General features: G+C 44.8%; 1 protein-coding gene across 1 annotated transcript; it reads right to left on the bottom strand.

Annotated features, from left to right (window-relative positions):
- Positions 1-616: 616 nt before the first annotated feature.
- Positions 617-14,369, bottom strand: LOC106640379 (uncharacterized). Its single transcript, XM_014354402.2, has 6 exons — positions 13,955-14,369; positions 2,012-2,277; positions 1,733-1,852; positions 1,558-1,659; positions 1,285-1,479; positions 617-1,203 (listed from the first exon to the last, which is right to left on the bottom strand). The coding sequence occupies exons 1-6, from the start codon at positions 14,003-14,005 to the stop codon at positions 951-953; spliced, it is 987 nt and encodes a 328-aa protein (XP_014209888.2). The 5' UTR covers positions 14,006-14,369; the 3' UTR covers positions 617-950.
- Between the last annotated feature and the right edge of the window lie 6,854 nt (positions 14,370-21,223).

Raw genomic sequence — 21,223 nt, 5'->3', positions numbered from 1 at the left:
CTCATTGTCAATGGACGCTCTTTCGCCACTAGTGCGCGAATTTTTTTTTTTTTTTCACGCGTCTCGTAAACACAACAACCATATTTTTCGAAACACTCTCGTTTTTCCTTCTCTCTCTTGTGAAAAATAACCAGAGGCTTTGTTCGGCAGCGAGCCCAAATTCACGGAAATCACGATAGAGCAACACAATGCAACACGGGCCCGTGAAATTTAATAACCTGCAGGTAAAAGAAAAAAAAAAAAAAAAGAATATGTAGCCTGTTAACAATGGAAAGCGGCCGCGCGAAAATTTCGAATCCCGATAAACGGAGGTATACCCGCACAACTAAAACAAAATAAAAATCGCGCCCACGTCAGCCTCAAAACGCCGGGATTTACGAGCCTCCGAGAGTTATTTTTTTCCTACATATAAGGCACAAAAGAAAAAAAAAAAAATAAATAAACTCCCCGACTTTAACGTGCTCGTACGCACCTCGCTCTCTTATACTCCCGAGATGCCACTCATCAACTGTAGACGCATACACAATATACATATATGGGATACCGCAGTCGCGAATAATGGGAGAAAATCGCTCGGCGCACACCGTTCATTACATAGTGGGTATTATTATTATTATTATTATATGAAGCTCTCGTCTCGCGAAACAATCGAATTTTCCCTGTCCCCCTCGACCCTTTACACAGAAGAGCAGCTCCATTATTCCTTGGACGCGCGCGTAAGTAGGAAACGCTCTGCTGCTATATTTTTTTTTTTTCATACAATGATAAACGAAACGATATCCGTGCGCGTGTGACTACATAATATAGCTACAATAAATAGGAGAAACTCGTTGCTGCGTGCGTCGTTGTTTCCCATCGCGCGTATGATCGCTTTTCCACCAGCTCGACCGATCTCGCCTAAAATTAATGACTACGTGAACGCGTGTGCATATCATAATGAATACACAGCATCAGTCGATCTTGTGGCGCGCCGCCACCGGCTGGGGATCGTAAGGTTTGGCGTTGTGTCCGACGTAGCGATTGTTCTTGCGATGAACGAACCCGTCCCTGGCGTCGGCCCTGTAGTACACCACCCTGCGTATGCCGAATGGATCGACGTAGCCAAAGGAGCCGAGGCTACGCTCCGGACCCTGACGCTCCTCCTCGTGGTACTGTTTCTTCAGGTAGTACTGGAAGCCGGTGCCGTTGTACCGCATGTGGCCTCTGAAAACCATAACCAACCGATTTTTCATCATTTACCGTACATGGCACGAACGTGTGGAGGGACAAAAATAAGGGAAAAACCTAAAGGCCGACGGGGCAGCGCGAACCCGGTTGGTGGTCTGGCTGGCCAGGTGGTTCTGGTCCTGGTCGAGGTAGGGCGGCTCGACGAGGAGGGCCGGCCGGTAGGAGCCGCGCTGGTACTTTTGGGCCTTATTGACGGGGTCGTCTTTGGTGTAGGCGATGGGCCTCGGAGTCGTCACCACGATCGGCCTCAGTCTGCGGGGGCGTGTCGGAGCGTTTTATCAATCCACTCGAGGCAATGTACATCATTGCTTTGCTCATATGTATACGTACCGGAAGGAGGCCGGCGTCGAGGGAACGTAGGTGGTTTGGCGCAGTGGCGTCGCGCTGCTGCTCTCGATGCTGTTGCTCGAGACGTCTTTGAGCTCGGGTCGTCTGGAATAACCAAAGTACACGCAATTGGTGATCGAGGCGCTATTGTATAATATACCGTGAGTCGAAATGTTACCTGAACGGATTGGCGGGCCGGTGGGGTCTCGCGAGTTCGCCGCCGCTGGCGGGAACGCTCTTCGACAGGCTCACCGCGTCCTGTATCGGCCTGTTCTTACCCACGAATATCATCTTGGATCTGCAAGCGAAGGAGATGTTTTTTTTTTTTTTATTTGCAGAGATCGATACCACTACGTGGTAGTGCAGTTGCGAATGATTTGGGATGAAAAAAAAGGGGTGAAAGATTCGGTTGGCAGGGGCAAGAGAGTATACGGAGATATACTTGTAACGGTCGTACTTGAGTATCCGAAAGCCCTTGGCGTCGGCGATGTAGTCCTTGATCCTGAGATAGCCGAGGGGATCGAGCCAGCCCTCGGTCCCGACGACCGTGCCGTCCTGCAGCCTCTTTTCCTTCCGGTACTGGCCGTTGAGGGTCTGGAAGCGAAAGTACCTTTCCGGCCCGTCGTCCGTCTGCACGTGGTACTGCGTCTCCGGGTCGGTTTTCCAGCCGCTCCTCTCGGCCTCGATCTCGTCCGCCGTCAGGCTGCAGAGGACCACCGACATCTACGACTCACCGACACGACAAAGCTCGTTAATCACACATACTTTTTTCATCGATTTATTTATTCATGCTAGTTTTTGTTGTTGTTGTACACGCGTATACATATATAGGCCTGACAGCTCTGCTACTATACACGAATAACGCATATATAATATATGTACGTGAGAATATACGTGAGGGTGTCGTTACTACTTTCACACACACTAGTACGTACTTATCCAACGTAGAAACGAGGGTCGGAAGGAACGAGGTTTTTAAAAAAATGGTCATTTTACGGGCAACGCGGTCCGTTATGGGGCGATAAATCATCCGGTCTCGTTCGGAAAGTACATCATACGGTTAACGTTCGTGGCGTTTTGATGCGCTTGGCAGATTGCGAGGTAAGTGCTCATGCAAAACAAGGATACGTTCATGGGAAATAAAACCAAGTATGAACAAAGCATTCGAGCGAGGAGCAGATATTTCACAACTGATCGACACGATCGAGCAAAAGGAGATTTGGGTTGTTGTTAAAATCGGTAAATAAAAGTAAAACAATTTCAGAGAGTAATGAAAACAAAAGTGAACAATTAAGCAGGCACGGTTGCCCAAATCCCGCGAGCACGAGACAGGACCACTGCGGATCGCGTTTGTCACCCACAGCGTCGACGGACGGGGAGTCCCCTTTCCGTATAAGAGCAATTGCCGCGCGTTACTCAACCGTTGGATTACAAAAACTCGCGGTTGGGCAAAAAACAACCGACTCATCCCTCCATGTGGATCTTTTCCGCTCTATCTCGCGCACGAAATAATACAATAGGAAAAATAAAGGGCTCTCATAATATGTACCAATCACTTCTTTATTTGTATATATAGCTATGGTGTATATGTATGCAAACAATAGCATGTACATGTATATTATACGCTGGCTCCTTTTCGCGTCCAGCTCCAGTAGCCCCCCCTGATTACGTCACGACGCGCAAACACACACGTACACAAACTCTCGGCATCAAGGTGGCAGCCGCGTTTCGTTTCCTTATCGGGTACAAGGTGGTTACGTGTCGAGAGAGCAAACCGGCTGGCGGCTTTGCAGCTGGACCCGACGACGGATGAATCGAACGAGTACGCGGTTGTAAGGGGGTGGTCATGTGTGGGAGAGAGCTCGAGACGATTTCGATTCCTTTTTTCATTACTGCGGCGAACCAGTATAGTTTTGCGAGGCCCCCCCCCCTCCTTTCCTCTCGCGCGTATATACCTGTACATGTCCCCTCTGTTCTCCCGGGAGGGTAGCCGACGCTGATGTATAATTACGCCGGCGTGTGAAAGCAATGGAACGCAAAACAGAGAGAGAGAAAGGAAAATTTATGATTGGAGGCCTCCGTACGTATACATACACGCGGCGCAACGGAGCTGCAGTTTAGCAATTTTCATTCTGCGAATTGATGTATATAGGCAGTTATGCTGATTCTCACTGACCGGCTGATTAATTCCCGTCAGAGGAACGAGGTAGCTTTTGTTGAGCCAACGGGGGGTGGGCGTATACGTATACGGATACTTTGGAGCCATTTCGATAGCGTCGAGGAAAATTAGCGTGGGTCCCATACTTTGTGGATAATATGTGACTTGCGTGTATATACGCGCGTCAAGTGTCGAGGACGTGTCCGTTGGTTGCTGTACAGGATTATATGTTGTACTTTGTGGGGATGATTATTGGCTAATTATCAAACGAATCGCACCTTACCTATGTAAGGTAATACATGTACGTGTGTTTCTTTTATTACAGGGTAGAGAGGAAAAACAAAATTGCTACTCCAAAGTTGACGGAAGCGAGTATCTTGAGACGCACGAGTGTCTGATGTACAGTTACCAATTGACACGTCGGGCCTATCGAGAATATATATATATCCCACAATTACCAGAGATAATATGTGTATATAGAGGCATGGGTGTGTTGAGGTAAGTAATCAAATAGACGAGTACCGCAAGCTAAAAGATATTATACCGGTGGCCGATGACTTAATATCCCCGAGAGTGTCCAAATAAGAGATGAGGCTCTTCCAAGGTTCAGTCAACTCTACGAGCACAGGGTGACGATATCCCATTGTACGTCGGATATAATAGGACACATATAAGTATAGTCGTATGATGATTATTATCGTAATTATTGAGCCGCCGTCGAAAATCTTCATTAACATTATTATGGGCAAGGATAGGAAAAAAAAAAAAAAAGTTAATATGTCATGCGTCAAGGACTACCTACAACCACTACTGTCCTTGTTCTATTGATTACAACGCTCATTCAAAGAATTTCGAATGGCTCGATGAAAAGGCCAAGAGTGAGGCAACCCGATGGTCTCTCCTTTGGACTCGAGGAACACAATGGAATAGATTTCACGCGTACTTATGCCACCGGTGTACAATACGTACAACAGTCGAAGAAAAGCCCTCGAACAGAAGTCGAAAAGAAAATACGCATATCGACGTCATCGATATTATACCAAAGATTGCGCAAAAGTTGTATGTAGATATATTGTGCCAACGATCGGTATAGGTAAAAGGAAAAAAAAAAAAAAAAAATCGTCCTAACGCCGATCTTTGCACTCCTTATTGAGTCACGAGCCGTACCGGTTGCGCAAGCCAACGCCTTTATCATCATCGCCAAGGAGACCCCTCGCAGCAGCTGATCCACATTTAGTCACTCCATTCGAAAAGACGGAAAAATTGAAAAGACAGCTGTTGCTCCGGTGTTGTTATCCAAAACGAAAAAAAAAAAAAAAAACATTGGGGGGAGGGGGGAAATTGTTTGTGGGTATACATAGTACAGATACACAATACACTGTACCTATATTGATTTCAAAGGTAAAACGAGAGATATGGTACACGTAAATCCTCGGATGATGTAACGGATGTTCATCCACCGGCGATTCAAACAATGGATGGCCGTAAAAAAAAAAAAAAAAAAAAAAAACACAAGGGAGCCCGAAATGTCAAGGGATGGCGCGCGCCAAGCTGCAGCGTAACGAGAGCGTTTCGTCATATCTCGACCGGCCACGGAGTATTCCCCCATAAGAAAAGGGAACGCAATCTCCTCTTTCTTCTCTCTCAAACTGTGTCACTGCACCGGCATTAAAATAATACCCAAGCCCCAAGCTCGGAAGAAGATCGGGGGAGTAGCGCGAGACGCGGTATTATATACATGTATGTATACACATCGGTAGCTCCTCTGACACCTGTTGATGGCGTGCTCTGTTACGTTACGCACATATTATAGAGCACGCCGAAGAAGCTCGTCCCGCGATTGCGAGGTGATCTCATTTTTTTTCCCCCCCCTCTTTTTGCTTCTCTACAGGTGTGTGCGTATACTGTCACGGTCAGGGGGCGGGGGGAGGTGAAACGAGTTTCCGAAGCTCATCTCTTTATGGTATATACCTGTACGCGTTTGCGCGCGTGAAGCGCGTTACGGCTATAATCGTAAAGTTGCACCTATACGAGCGTGCAAAAGAGGGAGGGAGCGAGAAAAATCTGCAAATTCACCTCCGAGGTAATCTTGGCAACGTCAAAAGCTCGCGTTGATTTACGCTTCCATTTTTTTGTTTTTTGTTTTTTTTTGTTTTTCGCTCTGAAAAACGTATATTATATACATATGGCACAATGTATTATACGCCTCGTGTGGGAACTTTGTTGAAAGTGACAGCGGCTTGTTTTTATTTTTTCTCACGTTAGCAGCAACAATGTGCCCCACGTTGCGCGCGCGCGTGGATATTAGATGATGGTGGCAAATGATGAATCCTTGAGTATTCGTAGCTACTTCAAGTGCAATGAATCGAACGAAGGTCACCACGTATAACACTCCGCGATCTCATCGAGGTGTGTGGACTCTCCGTTACGGTACTCAAGAATCATGAAAAACAATTGAAAATGGCATAGATAGCAAACCCGTACACATATACAATTCTCCATTCATACACGCGTATCATATTAATTGAATCCGATTACGTTATCCTATACGCCCTCTCCCCCTCAACCCTCCGAACGAAAGACGTCTCACTTGTGCACCCAATCGTACCCCTGTGTGGCACATTGTACATTACGCGCGCGCTCTTTCTGCGGAAAATAAAACCCGATCGGTCACGCCTTTTTTTTTTCCTCACACACGCTATACGTAAAATCGTCTTCTCCCTCGTTGTGCGGAGGAGCTCGAGAGAAAGATACCGATCTCTCTTGATATAGCCTGTACAGGCTTATTCATGCGGGAATCTGCTTTTGTTTTAATTAACGACAGAGCGAAAGGCGTGATTACCGAGGGGGCGTTTAAAACCATTTGGGGGCATTTTACGGCCGATCGAAATGAGCTCTTTTCCCCCCTCCATGAATGATAATTGATCGGCAATCGCGTAAATACCCCATATTTTTCGTAGAGAACATCACCTGCGTGGTGGTCGTTATACGTAAGCAGGTGCAAGGCGATCACGAATAGGGTCATTTGGGAGGAAGAAATCAAATTAAGAGCAACAATGTCACGCGCGAGCCAGACTCTAATTTCCATGTCACGTATTTTAATGGTACGCGTGATGCCTTGTAAAATACACACGGACGAAGAAGAAGAAAAAAAAAGGTAAAACGAGAGTAGCGTGCAATTCGCACAATTGAATTGGCGAATGTGATCCGCGCGGCCGTCGTGTGGTGCAGGAACGCGAGCCGGCGGTGATTAAGCAACCGGCCCCATTGTCCCGCTGCGCTGGTGGAATACAAAATGGATGTAACTATATATACACACACTTTAATATAACACATGAATTAAATTAACAGGTAGGGAAGATCTGTGCGGTATATAGGCATCGTGTATAAAGACGAGCCGGCAAAAAAGGTCAGGACAGAGCGTCTCGACAACAGTCTTGGCTGATGGCTGCTGCTTCGTGTCACGCGACACTGAAATATTTGTGTTAGGTACAAGATGTACGTGTATATGTATAGCTACATAAATATACACCTATACTCCTTTACTCCATGTATACCTGAGAAGTTTTTTGATATTTTGAAATAGGTGAGCATCACGTGCCTACTGTATATATTACAAAGATTTGTGCACGGAGGAGGGAAAGAGGAAAGGAATAACCACCACGAAAGAAAAAACAATGGAATGAAAAAAGAGGAGAAGAAGAATGAAAACGAGCGACAATTGCCGGCGTGCGCGAGCAGCTTAGCTTGTCATTATACAGGCGTAATTGCGGTCTCTCCCTCATCTTCCTCCTCCGTCGCACGAGTCTGCGAAGGTGAATGTCGAGGAGTAGGTGTGTGTGTGCTCCTTCTCTCGCGCAATGCACCCTACATATACCCTATCTATTATCTACTGTATATTTGAGTTCCGGATCATCATATTGTGTACTTATATACCAATTCGACGGTTTCGCTCGTTGTCACGCAAACGATCCTATAATCACACGCTCGAGCCGATCTTATACCGATTGAATATCAGACCGACGCGCGGTGGCACGGCGAAATAATAATAACAGTAATAATGCTTCAACGTCAATGATCGATGTTTTTGCACCGCGTATATTGTGTACATGTGTAACTATAAGTAGACCCAAGTGTACCTATTATAATACGGGTTAACTATACGTGCAACTAACTTCCCCCCGATGTAGTATGGTTGTTTTTGACGCTCACTCGTGAGTACTTATCATACTTAATTGGCTTTCACTTCGGGGTGAAACCAACGCGACGCGGCAGTATTTAATAACTCAAACATGACCAGAGCTTCCTTGTTTGCATTGCTCTAAATGCTACGTGTGCATAATATCCTCGTGTTGGGTTGTCTTTTCAAATTAATACCTTTCGATGAAAACACGACGCGGGTGACATTGGCTATATATTATGCCGTAAAGGTGATTAGAACATAATATATACCGACTGGATTTAATAGCGCTTTTATTTTACTCCCCGCAATGATGTATACCAAACAATCCTTTGTGATCTATTATTTATATATATATATATATATATATTATTACGTCGTGCGTGTGCGCAGTAGCGACGTAATTGCACCCTCTCTCCTTCCCCTTGCGTCGACTAATCGCTTCATTGTTTTACAAGTGTTATTCTTGTATATAGGTAGGTTATACACGTAACTTTGTGGACGCGTACATGCAATTAGACGACGCGCCTCCCTTTTGATAAATCGGTGCACGCGTGCCCATATATAAAACCAGAGGCATCGATTCTCCTAACCGTACTGCATACGATATGGTATAGCCACCGTGCGCCTGTAATTTATAAATCGAAATTGCGCGTAAACGCGTGATTATACACCGATTGAGCGATCGATCGGCTGCCGTGCTCGCTGAGGAGGGAAATTGACCAAACTCGCGGTACTTACAAGCGATCGGGTGAAGGGACGAATAAACAAATAAACAAAACGAAGCAGTAAGGGGTATTTGGAATTCCGAGCGCTCGTGGGATAATCGATCGGCAGTGCACGCGATCGCGAGCGATGAACGCTTGCATTGGATTACGCGTGAATTCACGACCAACGTATAGTACACACACCCTCATCGATATTTGGAAAAAGGGCACGCGGAGCGAGCGTCGTAAAGAAGGGGGTGATCGGTGTTTATGTGAAAAATCGGTTCGGAACGAGGTATATATGTATATACGCTTTTTACCCGTGTACGCACGTATTCGAGCGGGGAATCGAGAACACGGGACTTATTTATAGTTTTATCGAGAAATCGTGCCCAGAATACGTACATCATATTATATGTTGGGTGAATGGAAAAAAGTGTTGTTAAAAAATGTAAAGTAGTTATTGCTTAAACTTGATGGGGGAGGGGTTTTTTATGCACGCGACGAGGCGAAACTAGAAATTTTCGATACAATTAAGGTTTCGTCGCATCGAGATGACTTTGTCCCGAACCACGTATATTTAATATGTATGCCTGCAAAGCAATTACACGTTGTGTGTACAAAATACACCCAAGATCTATCGAAAAGATGAAAAAAAAAAAAAAAAAAAGGTATATGCGAAGCTTTTTCTCCGGCGTTCGTGTACTTTGGAGTCCGCTCACGCATTTCCTATTACGGTCAGAGCCTGATGGCGCCCAAGCACTGCTTACAGCTCGCGCGCACACGTTCACCGCGCGCATAATACGTGTAAAAGGCCCGCGTAGGCGGGCCACCGCAACTGCCATACGGGTCCTCTATACATCCATTGAGCGCGTGCAAATACTCGTTTATATACGTGTATGTATGTACCTTTTCTTTTTTTTTTTTTTTTCTTTTTCAATTTATGCATATACCCACCCCGTCCCGTCGTCGTGCGTTTCTCCCCTATGCGTCCGTCCCATAATGGGAACCTTTCGTCCTTCCCCCACCGTCCGTATATCTATCTGGCTTATCTCGGAGTGTACGGGTATACCCTCCTCGCGATGTACATATTTATACATATTATATACCTACCGCGCCACATCAATTACGACTTTGGTCCGACCCTTTATTTTCCTTCTTCAAAGTGCATCGCTGTTTTCTTCCCTTTTTCGCAAAACTGAAGGTGCATACAATTATTTGTACATCACGTGGTTTTTCTTTCGCAAATGAGTTTCCGATCAATGGAAAACGGTGTAGGTATATACTTACAAAGCGTGGGGCCTTCGGAGTGTTTTTTCGCCAAAGCGTAAATTAGGCGTGGGAAAAAGCAAAACGAGTGTGAGGATGTAAAAAAAAAAAAGAAAAAAAAGGGAACGCAATCGCGCGTGCAACTCGAGGTGAATCGGTGCGATTTCGGGTGTCGATGAAATCACCGCGTGGTGCAGCAGGGAACTTCGTGCGCACACGTTATACTTAATCGGCCTCGATCGCCGATCCACTATTACACGCCAACCTAAATTATTCGATCTCTTTTCCTCCACCTCGGGGTTTCTCGGTGCCCATCAGAATCGCGTCGGATATGGCCACGGGACTGACGTGTATTGATTGTTCAGCGCACGTCCGGGCCATTACATTGTAAGGGGATAACGGTGCACGCGAGGAAACACCGATTTGCCGTCTGTGGAACATGGATCGGTTGTGCGCGAAATTCGGCTGTCGCGTCACGCGCGCGCGGGTGTAATTTAGAAGCAGCAAAGCGTGCACGAGATATCCCGCCCGGAATCGGGACCATTGAGTTATTTGTCTCCCGCTGTACGAGTGTTGTATGTACAGGAGAGCACGTGCCGGGACTCTGGCGCGAGCGAACTTTCGAAAAATCGTGTATATTCACTCGCGGTTTTCGTGTACGCATATTTGATATCATGCACGCGTTTATATATGTATAAAGTATGTTACGCGAGTGGTGTGTTTCATTCGCGGGGGAATTTCGAAATTCCTTTTTCTTCCTGGTTTCGTGCGCCGATTTTAATGACGCTCCGTTCATTTTTTTTATACAACGTACGCGCCGACTGTTAATCGACGCGATTTCTAACTTTGTGTGTTTTGAAGATTGATATACATATAATTATGTGGTTGCGTTTGTACCTACGAGCTTTTTTTTTATCAAGAGCAAATAGTACGATACATGAATTGTTTGCAGTTCAAAGCGCGAACCGTAGGTTGTACAGAACGTTTTTCTCCACAAACGGTTTTCTTGCAAATGGCGCAAAGTTTTTCTCGACTCGATTGCAACAAACAGCCAATTTTTACGAAGGCAAGATGCTCGATATGATATTTTATTGTGAAAAAGTAGAAAAAAAGGTAAACAAAATTTCCAAGCGACTGCAATGCCGAGTATAGTTGTAGTAAGCTCGCGTGGCACCCGAATAAGGATGTAATTTGTTCGTTTTCACTCTCGCTTATTGCCATTCCAGGCACACGAGTGTAACACACGCGAGCACTGTGCTCCTTGCGTATAAGTATATACGCTGCTGTGCGAATCGCGAAGGATCGTTAGACGGAGTCTTTTTGCCTCGCTCTTCTCTCTCATCGAAACCATGTCAATGTCAAGCCCCCGACTCTCTCTCTCTCTCTTTTTACGTGCATGCCAACAATCATAATACTCTTATTACTATTGTCGTTGTTGTTATTATCATCATCATTACGCTAGTCGTTGCCCCATTACACGTCTGTATATACAATACGTGGGTACATAATACATACGCGCGAGCTCATTATAAAACGCATCCTTACACCCGAGTGAGGGTTGTTTTTTTTTTTTTTTTTTTTTTTTTTCATTTTTGCATCAAGAATTAAAAAATTTCGGAAAAATTGAAAGTATCACAACAGCGACGCTAATGGCTATAAACCCCTGCGTGTATAACGTACATAAAGAAGAAGGCAAAACAAGACACGAGTGCTGCTTTAACAACATAAATGCCATTGAACAGCACGATATGGGCATGGAAATAAGGGCCAAGAGCGAGAGCCTCCAGGATGCGTAAATTCGTCTTGGCGGATAAAAATGGTCGAAAAAACTAATTGTCCCTATGTATATATACATATTATGTACGTGATCTAGCCACGAGTGTATTGTGTGTGTGTGTGTAGTCTTGTATATAGGGCCGGCGTTAAAGTCTCCCAGCACGAGACCGGCGGTAAAATTCCGGGCTCCGGCAGGGGGCATAGGAGAGCACGGCATCGGTGCATAATGTATACAAGCCATGGGGTGTATGGGGAGCACGGCAGGACGGACAAAGGAAATCAATTACCCTGGTGTACATATACCCACTGCCCGCATGTGTTGCGTATACCTGTACAGGTACACGCGGTAAAATGGATAGAAATGGTCCCTTTTTGCGCGTGCGCTTCTCAAACAGAGAGCCATCATCATGAGCAAAGTTTTTTTTTTATCTTAGCGAGCGAATAAAAAGTTGCGCGGAAGATGACTATGGTGAATCCCGATGACAGATTTTACATCGTACCAGGATTATGCCGGTGTATAGTTGTAGATGTCGTGCATATTTATTTGACGTCTCGTCGCTTACGATTCGCCCGAGCTCGTCCCTCCTCGAGCTCCGAGGCGTTTTGCATATTTAAATTAATATTCTTGTTATCGCTTGGTCATCGTTCTTTTGTCTCTTCCATCGCGAGAGGGGATTATCCGAGGTGCCCGAGTAGACCTATACGAAACGTAGCGATCGAGAAAAGGGGAGAATCATCGATTGCGATTTTTATGGTCCAGCCGGAGCCCATGTGGTACAAACCCTTACCCAAGCGATACACAAAGTATACACCTCTCGTACGTATAATGTACACAATTGATGGGTCGCGTGTACGGAGGAGGGTTGCAAATAAGCGCGTCGCATTACTCGCTGCTGTAATTATCATCACTTGTCTATACCTATGAGATATAAATTTCAAAGTGTACCAGTCACGCGAGGAGCAAAAACAAAATCAAACGAAACGTACGCGCTTGGGGGAGGGAGCGCAACAGGGCATTGTTAGCAAACTGTGGGAGGAGGGGGTGAATAAGTAAAATACGAGTAGTGCAAAGTATACGTACGGGGGAAGATTCGCGCTGGGAGATTATGGGGGGCTCCAATTAAAGGGAGTCGCCGGTCGTAGCTGCATTAACCGTACGGGCGATCAAATTAATCAGCGCCACATACAGGGGGAAGGGAGGAGGTGGTGGTGGTAGATCCGATCTCGGGGTGAGAGGGAGTAATGTCGCCGGATCTTTGTGCGTGGAGTTGAAATTTATCGCTTCGGTGGTCGGTTCCGCGCGTCGAGCGAGGAAAACCAGTTTGGACGGATTTTCCGAGGGCAAAACAAAAGCTTCGCTGCGCGCCTCTTCTTCGTGTGTCGCTAATTACGTCAACGTTTTCTCGAACGACGGATACATATATATGTATATATATACGTAATTGATGTTCAACGCTTCGAGCGCGTTTGATCGTCGAGCGTAAGTGCTTCCCTCCCGATTGTTTTTTATTTTTATTTACACCCCATCCCCCCCCCATTTGCCCTTCTTTTTTTTCGGGATATTTATTTTTGTGATCTTGCAATCAAGGCCAAAGGGGTGTACAAGCACTGCTCCGATTGCAATCACGGGACTTGTGTTTTTTCGTTTTTGCTTAAGGTTTAATAATAACATGATACATACGGGGTACGCGATGGAGCGTGAAATTTTCTTTTTTCTTTTTTTTTTTTTCAAACCACAGCCTCTGGGCAGTTTATTACTACGATGTGCTGTTTGAAATGGGGCAATTTTCATTAATCTTCGAAACGATCGTGTAACAGTGGCATCGTTGGAGATAATTAGCCCGTTTGACGAACAAACATGGCCATTTTTCTTCAGTTGGTTAATTTAAAAAAAAAAAAAAAAAAAACGATTCCCATGACGTCGTCATTATATAGCTTAAAAAATTGGTTTGGCGAGTCTCGAAAACATCTAAAAACTAGGATCCTCGTGAATTTACGTACAGTCCGCAGCAGCGAAAAATGATTTACAACGGCCCCTTCCGAAAACCAATAGATGCTTCGAAGTCAATGATGAATCGATGCCCCGGTGATCCCCACGCGAAATGAACACACGCCAAATGGGGCCCGCTCGTTAATCATCCGGCCCCTTTCGGCGGCAGTGATGTTGGCAAAATTCATCCCCAACCCTCCCAAGACCAAAGAGGGGGGGAGGTGTCCACCCGTTGTTGTTACCATCACCATACTTTTGCCATTGTTGCTCGGGCCGTTGCCCTCTCCCCATTATAACTTTTAATGTGTTTAAACTAGTACCTGGACGAGCACGAGGGCGAGGATGGCCGTGCCGGCTCGCCGCCTCATCATGCCGCTCTGACACCTCACACTCACACACGCCCGCACTCGGTATTGGCCGGCGACACTCAATGGAGCATGTCCCGCGCCTCTGGTTGTGCGTATGTATATGGGGCCCTCAAAGCGATCCAAGTACCAGCTCGGTGTCGCTCGTCGGCTTTGGCATGTCGAGTAGGTAATTAACACGAAAACGAAAAAAAGAAATCCACCGCGCCAACCACGTATATACCCGTGGCAAAACTAAGTACTTAGCCGAGAAGCGTTCCCGTGTCGAGCGGGGGAAAAAAAAAAAAAAAAAAAAAAGTGAAAACGCGCGCGGTAGAAATTTTCACGTGCGCGGGAGGCTGTCGACCGGTAATAAGTGCATATACATATACATATATGTATAAGGTATCAGCGCGGCTTTGCTGGAAAATCGGTGGGCTGGCGGGCCCCTCGCGCACTCGAGCGGACCTCACGACTCGGACTGAGAGTAACGGCGGCGGCCAACATTTCTGGGCTATCGCGCGGAGCCCACTGCCGGACGACCCGCCGATCCGCGCCTCCTACGTCGAGCTGCTGCTCCTATCTCTCCCACGAGCGCAGCACGCCCGTCCGCCTCCTTTCTTTCCTCTACTCTCTCTCTCTCTCTTGCCCGCTCCGCGGAGAGGGACTTGTGTGTGCATTATAACGCGCGATATCTGCGGGGCTTTTCCTCCTTTCCTTCCCCGCCTCGTTCGTCCCCCTCGAGTTTTCTTACTTTCCTTCTCCTTTTTCGAAACAACCTGGGTTTTAACGAAATTTCGATCTCCCCGTGTGACTTGGAAAAAAGAGGGAGGGACGGTGAGTTGTTGTTTTTTTTTTTTTTTTTTTCTTTTTTTCACGCTTTGTGCAAAAGCTGTACGCTTAGACCGTCCAAGTCCCCGAATCCCCCTTTTTTCGGGGCGAGTGTCTGATCGAAACCGACTGTTTCTACTGACCCGTTGTTTCTTTTTCTCCGTGGCGATCCGTCAGCCGAGTTTACGTACCTCTGGATGAAGAGCGCGTTTAACATGATTAAAAAATAAATAAATAAATAAATAAACAATGCACCGCGATGGATTAATCAAACCGATACGCTAAACCGTGCACTCGTCGCGTCCGTGCTAACGAGCTGAGCTTGCACCAAAGTACAAAAATAAACTCGAACGAATCACTATTGTCCAATTAAAAGAGGAGGAGGAAAATAGCCGATAATTTGCATGTATAACGATGGACGCAAGAGCCTGACGAGCGAAGAAAGTTTAGCGGCTGCAACGAGGAGAGAGAGAAAAAAAAGGGCGATACCTACTTAGTTTCTCGGCTCACTGATCTCGGACCTCTATTTATGCATTATACATATACACACCTATAATAACACATGTACACAAACAAAGGCGTTCTCCCTGTCGTCTCTCTTTAACTCTCTCTCTCGGGACCGGTATATATAATAACATCGCCGATATTTATCCCTCCGATATTGCATGTATATATATATATACATACCTATGTATATAGGTACAGTAGTACGATAACAACGGCGCCAAGTGTGTATGCACAATGGAGGCTCTCCTCTCTTTCTGTGCTTTCCATGTACTATATACGTTATATACACGGCACTACGAGTTACCGGTCAGTTCCGAGGCAAGATCGGTATTGTTATTGGCTATTATGTACCCTATACACAACAGGTATACCTATAATGTCCTTTCGCAAGCGCGACACTCCCACGCCCTCGATGTACTAAATACCAAAGTGTACGAACAAATGTAAGGTACGAAGCGCAATGGAAATTCGGCGCGAGAGCAACGATGAGTGATAATAAAAGGAAAATATATATATATATTTTTTTTTTTATTGGATAGCTGCCTCGTTTTGTATGCACGATCGTGCTCATATAGACACTTTCGATTTCGAGAGGCCGTCGGCGCGTAACTCGATCTCGCTCATGTATATACGTACACGCGTGTGTCCGCTCACACACCCATTTCCAATTTGAACGTGTGCATATACATATATATATACAAGCGCACACGTATATATTATGTGTATGGACCGGAGAAATTAATAGCCGATCAAGAGCCTCTTTCGCTCTTAGTTATCCTTTTTTTGTGGATGCTATTATTTTTATATATATATAAAATCCAATGTCGATCGTTACTTACTACGATTACTCCTTGAGTTTTCCTTTATAAACTCTTCGCGCGAGTGCGTGGTTTTATGACATTTCTTTCTTTTCTTTTTTTTTTTCCTTTTTTTTTTCCTTTTTTTAAACTCGAGTTTTTATCGTCGGCAAAGATCGTTTACCTATATACAACGATGGCGAAAGCAAAGCCGTATGTAGATCGGATGTAGGTAGGCGCAGAGAAAAAAAAAACGAGAGAGAGAGACGACTGTTCTCGTATATAAAATATACAGGTGTATATATATAATAATAAAGCACGTATACACACACGCACATTGTACACATACATAAATAAACATAACTATATGCTTATGTGTTATTGGAAAGACCAAAGCTGCGCTGTAGATCGGTAAGTTGTGATTGCGGTGCTCTCTGGTATACTGCATTTTTTTTTTTTCTTCAAATTTTCTCTTCACGCGCGCATTTTCGAAGAATCCGCGACGAAATTAAAGTTGTCACAGTCCTTTTGTTGCACGCGTACCGGTCGAATTTTAATGTTTTCTGTGAAGAAAAAAGAAAAAAAAAAAAAAAAAAAAAAACCCGATCAATCATCAAAACCTTCCGAATCGCGTGCCCACTTAAAAAAGAAAGAAACACCTACACATTACCATGACCCGCAAAGTGCACACCGCATACGTATATATGCGTATATGCAACGAAAAGCCGCAGCATTACAGCTCGCATGCCTATGTATATGTATCATGTTATCCCCTGTCACTACAGCGTACCGGAGTCTCAGGATTAAGATGAATCAGCGCGCCTAGCCCCGCGAATACCTTGACGCGGATTCATCTCTCGGCAGCGGGCCTGCTTTAATATATTATGTATACGGATATGTGTGTGTGTTACCTGATGTACAATATATGTTATACACGCCATTGGCTTCTGGGCCGAGGAAAACGAAGCGAAAACTCTCTCACGAGTCGAAAATTTGAAGGAAAAACCACAATCTCTCTCCCTCCCTCCCTCCCTCTGCCGATTGAGTGTATAACATGTGTGCCGTATGACGCGAGTTGTGTCTCTCCACGTAATTAGGTATGCATGTACGCTCGCGACGAAGGTGAGCCCTACACTGCACGTCTTGGCAAAATATATTATTGTTATCGGTGCTGTACGTTGAGCTTTAACGGGGCGAGTAGCGAAATTCTCAATGAGACCACGAGCTTTTTGCTGTACGATGCTCCGTGTGACGACACGCACAAAAAAAAAATTGTATAATATGTCGTGGATGATTAATATGGGCTAGTACGACACGGCTTGTAGGTGGTCTAACTGTATCGAGGAAGGGAAAACTTATGCCTCGTCCGATCGTGAGAACATCGGATATAATCGGACAAATTTAAAAATCAAAGCACTACCTATGTACAACTGGAACCACGCACCGGCTGTCCGTCGATGTTACGTTCCCCTGAATCGTGTATTAATTTTCCATTAGCAGCAGCGCTATTGATATCATCGCGAAAACGTAAATAGTACATAAATATATCCCCGATGGGATATATATTACGATTAATATTTCATCCACGCGAGGTGAAAGCTTCTTGTGACTATAATGTATTACACGCGTACGTGGGGAAGGAAAAAAAAAAAAAAAAAAAGTAAAATAATAATGATCTTGAATACATGCATGCAGATATATACATGAGCGAGCAAGTTGAAAAATGTCCGAGTCATGACCCCACACGCGCGCGAGCCCGCGCTTCGACGTTCCTCGTGAAATAAGAGCACGAGGTGAAACCTCCCCGCTTGCGTAACTTATTCGTGTAAGTACCGTGTCAAAATATCACCGGAATGACACACTTATGCGCTTATAAAACTTTTCATACGCGTACATGTGTAGGTATTCCTTTTCCCAAAGGCACGATCGCATACACTTTGAATTTTCCAAAGATCCGAATAAATGGCACTTTCGAAGTTTTTATAATTAAAAAAACGTCCTCTCGAATTGGTTGAAACACCGGAATATATTGATTATCTACGCGTGGCCGAGAGATCTCTGCATTGCGTCACCGGCTAATCGTAAGCATCTCCATCAGAGAGAAAGTGCCGGGATAAAAAAGAAAGGTCCACAGCCGTTGCTTCTGGGCCCCCCCCCCTCCAAGGTATATGCGAAGCGTCAAATTGCGCCACCCCCACCGGCTGATCGTATGGTATGTAGATACACGCGTGAATCACGTATTGTACGCGCAGGTACACGAAAGCTGCGCCGCTACCGTGAAATCACCCGTACCTACATTGTCCTACTTACAAAAAGCAGTCGTAATTCATACTATACTCGCTGTAATACTACGCTCGTCATTTTGCAACTGTAAAAACTGGATGGTCCCTTGATACGAGGTCGAGGAGACACTTTTTTTTTTCCATCGAATCATACGTTGATGTGGCTCTCTCGGATGTTCCAAGTTACGTTTTTTTTTTATATACCTGCAGCGCAACAGGTCTTTCGACGAAGGTTCACACGCTAAGTATATTAAATGTCGGTTGAGGCGTGTAAAAACAGCAAAACGAGAATATATATGTATGCCAAGTATATGTATTGTGCGTGTCTCGCGCGAAAGGATAAATCCCCACGGGGACGAGGCGACGACAGGTCCGAAGGGAGATTTTCAAGGTGTATACCTAATTATATGTATATTATATACCCGCATGAAAAGTTGATCGAAGCTCAGTGCAATCCTCTCTCGAGGGCACCTTGTATATATGTATAGGTAAAAAAATCAGGTATATATCATCGTACACACGTTGTACGCCCAACATCGCCCTATGTGATTATATACGATCATGATTCGCGAGGGGGAGGGGGGTCCCGCGAATAGTCGAATACGAGAGCACGGCCGTGTGGGCTGTCCATTTAATAGAGTTTGCTCGCAATGTGTGTGTACAAGCATGTAGTACGGGGAGTGTGGACGCCTGCTTTATTATCCTGCCGGTTGGCCAACGAGGTCGCGCTTCGGAATATCAATTGAAGGGGGCCGCCCACGCGTCGCAGGCAACATAAACGTCCACCACGTGGAGTCGACCAAACGGCGCAAACATTATCATAATATGTGTGTACGCCTATTTTTTTTTGCGCGTGTGATGTATATTATATTCTCGCGTGGCTCTTGTTTGGGATAGCTGACGTTGCTATAACGGAGCGCGAAACGCGAATCGTATGCGTATACATATGTAACGTGCGCCAACCAGTTGCGGGTCCTTTAATTCGCTCGGACCTTGTCTTCTTACCTCGTAACGGTGACTCTTTCTTCCTTTTTTTTTACGCTTACACGTGTGTGTGTGTTGTACTTGTTTTTCCTTATTACCGCGTGGGCAGGTCATTTCATTTGAACTGGGCACGCGAGAATTTTTTTCCTATATACTTTTTTGACATGACTCGTTTTGATTGCGCGCGAGTGCTGATTACTCGAGTGTGGGATTGCTTCTTCTCGAAAAAGATGAACGTCCGACCGTAAAGTGCCATTTTTCATACATGACTAAATTTTTTTTTTTTTTTTTCCTTTTTGACTATTTATACTAAACGGAATGCGCATAGTTATGCTGGGGTTCTTCTTCGTAATTATTGTTACATTACTTTTATCAAAGCCTTGCCGTAACCACGACTCTGCTCTACTTTAGGTTCGACACGGATCTTTGTGCCATACTTTTGCCTTTTTTCTCACGCTCTTTTGCAATATCTCGTATACATAATTCCCAATACAATGTTTTTGTTTCGTTATTCAAACAATACGCGCGTTTGTTGATTCACGTAACATTTTGTGGGTCCACGAGTGTTTATTGCAATGCACGTACTTGCTTGCACCCATAAATGTTTTTTAAGATACAATTCAATTGCTCTTCACCATCATTCAAGAACCGATTGTTACCTAAATTTTTTCCACGTAAATGTTCATAACGACGTGGTGAACGTCTCAGATCAAAAAGTGAAAAGTATATATTGTACAGTTGTGCGGTTCCAAGTTTGTGACAAAAGGATTGAGAACTATTGTAAAAAAGGAAAAAAAAAAAAAAAAAAGTGAAAGAGGTGTTTTTGCACCCAACAAGAAGGTAAACGTTGAAGCAAGTGTGAGAAGGTGGGTGAGAAAATGACGGGAAAAAGGAGAGAGTACCTACGTCACAATACACACACACACAAATCATGGGAACTTGAATTCACATCTTCTTTGTCAAAAAAAAAGTATCCAAGGGGATGAGGAGGAAACTTGGTGCCATTTTTAATGACCACTTGTCCCCTTGTACACACCAAGTGTAATTTTTCACGAAACATCCTATTACGTAAATCCAATCCCCAATTCTCTCACAGAGACTACAACGAATACAGATATCACACGCTGGACTAAAAAATTAACTGAAAGTTCAACAGTGACGATAGAAAAAAGAAGAGAAAAAACAAACAAAACACCTCCTCGCGAGATATGAGGATCTACCTCTGAGAACTCATTGAAAATTCCAACCATTGACTAATACCATTATCATCCGCGCGATGCTGAAGAACAAAGGTACGCTGATTCGAATCGCGCGCCAAAGCCGCCACTACACACACACATACACACGGCAGTCGTCTGTAATTTCTTTTTTCCACCCATCAGCCGCGAGATATCTCGCGATTGCTTTCACTTTCGCAGAGCACACGTACACACAGGAAAGAAAAGAGAGAGAGAGAGAGAGAGAAACCGCGTGGCGGTAGGGTACAGAGCGCGATCGAGTGCCGCTACACAATTATTGCTCATATATCTATATATATATATATATATATATATATATATATATATATATATATATTATTGGGCTCGTCAGGTGCAGTATACAACAGATCGGAAGTGACAGTCGGATGTGCCGTGAAAAATCTCAAACTCCCTTCCTTCGCTCGTGGTGTACGTTTATCACTTAATTTGCCGATTCTCTCTTTACTCCCTTCTTCCGATCTCGAGTGAAATCGGGACCTTTTGCTCCCTTTTACGCATTAAACTCCTTTTTTTTTTTTTTTCTTCAACTTTCCAATTCGCACAATTTTGTCCAACACCGATCATTAGCTGGTTCAATTAAAAATG

The sequence above is a fragment of the Copidosoma floridanum genome, unplaced genomic scaffold, assembly GCF_036245765.1.
Source record: "Copidosoma floridanum isolate Cflo_tuat_1 unplaced genomic scaffold, Cflo_Japanese_pri ptg000001l, whole genome shotgun sequence".
In the NCBI taxonomy this organism is placed as follows: Eukaryota; Metazoa; Arthropoda; class Insecta; order Hymenoptera; family Encyrtidae; genus Copidosoma; species Copidosoma floridanum.
This window is presented reverse-complemented; position numbering and strand designations above follow the sequence as displayed.

Coding starts and splice junctions, on each gene's coding strand:
- LOC106640379 (XM_014354402.2), bottom strand. CDS start 14,005: ATGATGAGGCGGCGAGCCGGCACGGCCATCCTCGCCCTCGTGCTCGTC. Junction 1,480..1,557: donor TCGACGCCGGCCTCCTTCCG/GTACGTATACAT, acceptor ACGCCCCCGCAG/ACTGAGGCCGATCGTGGTGA. Junction 1,204..1,284: donor GCTGCCCCGTCGGCCTTTAG/GTTTTTCCCTTA, acceptor TATGGTTTTCAG/AGGCCACATGCGGTACAACG.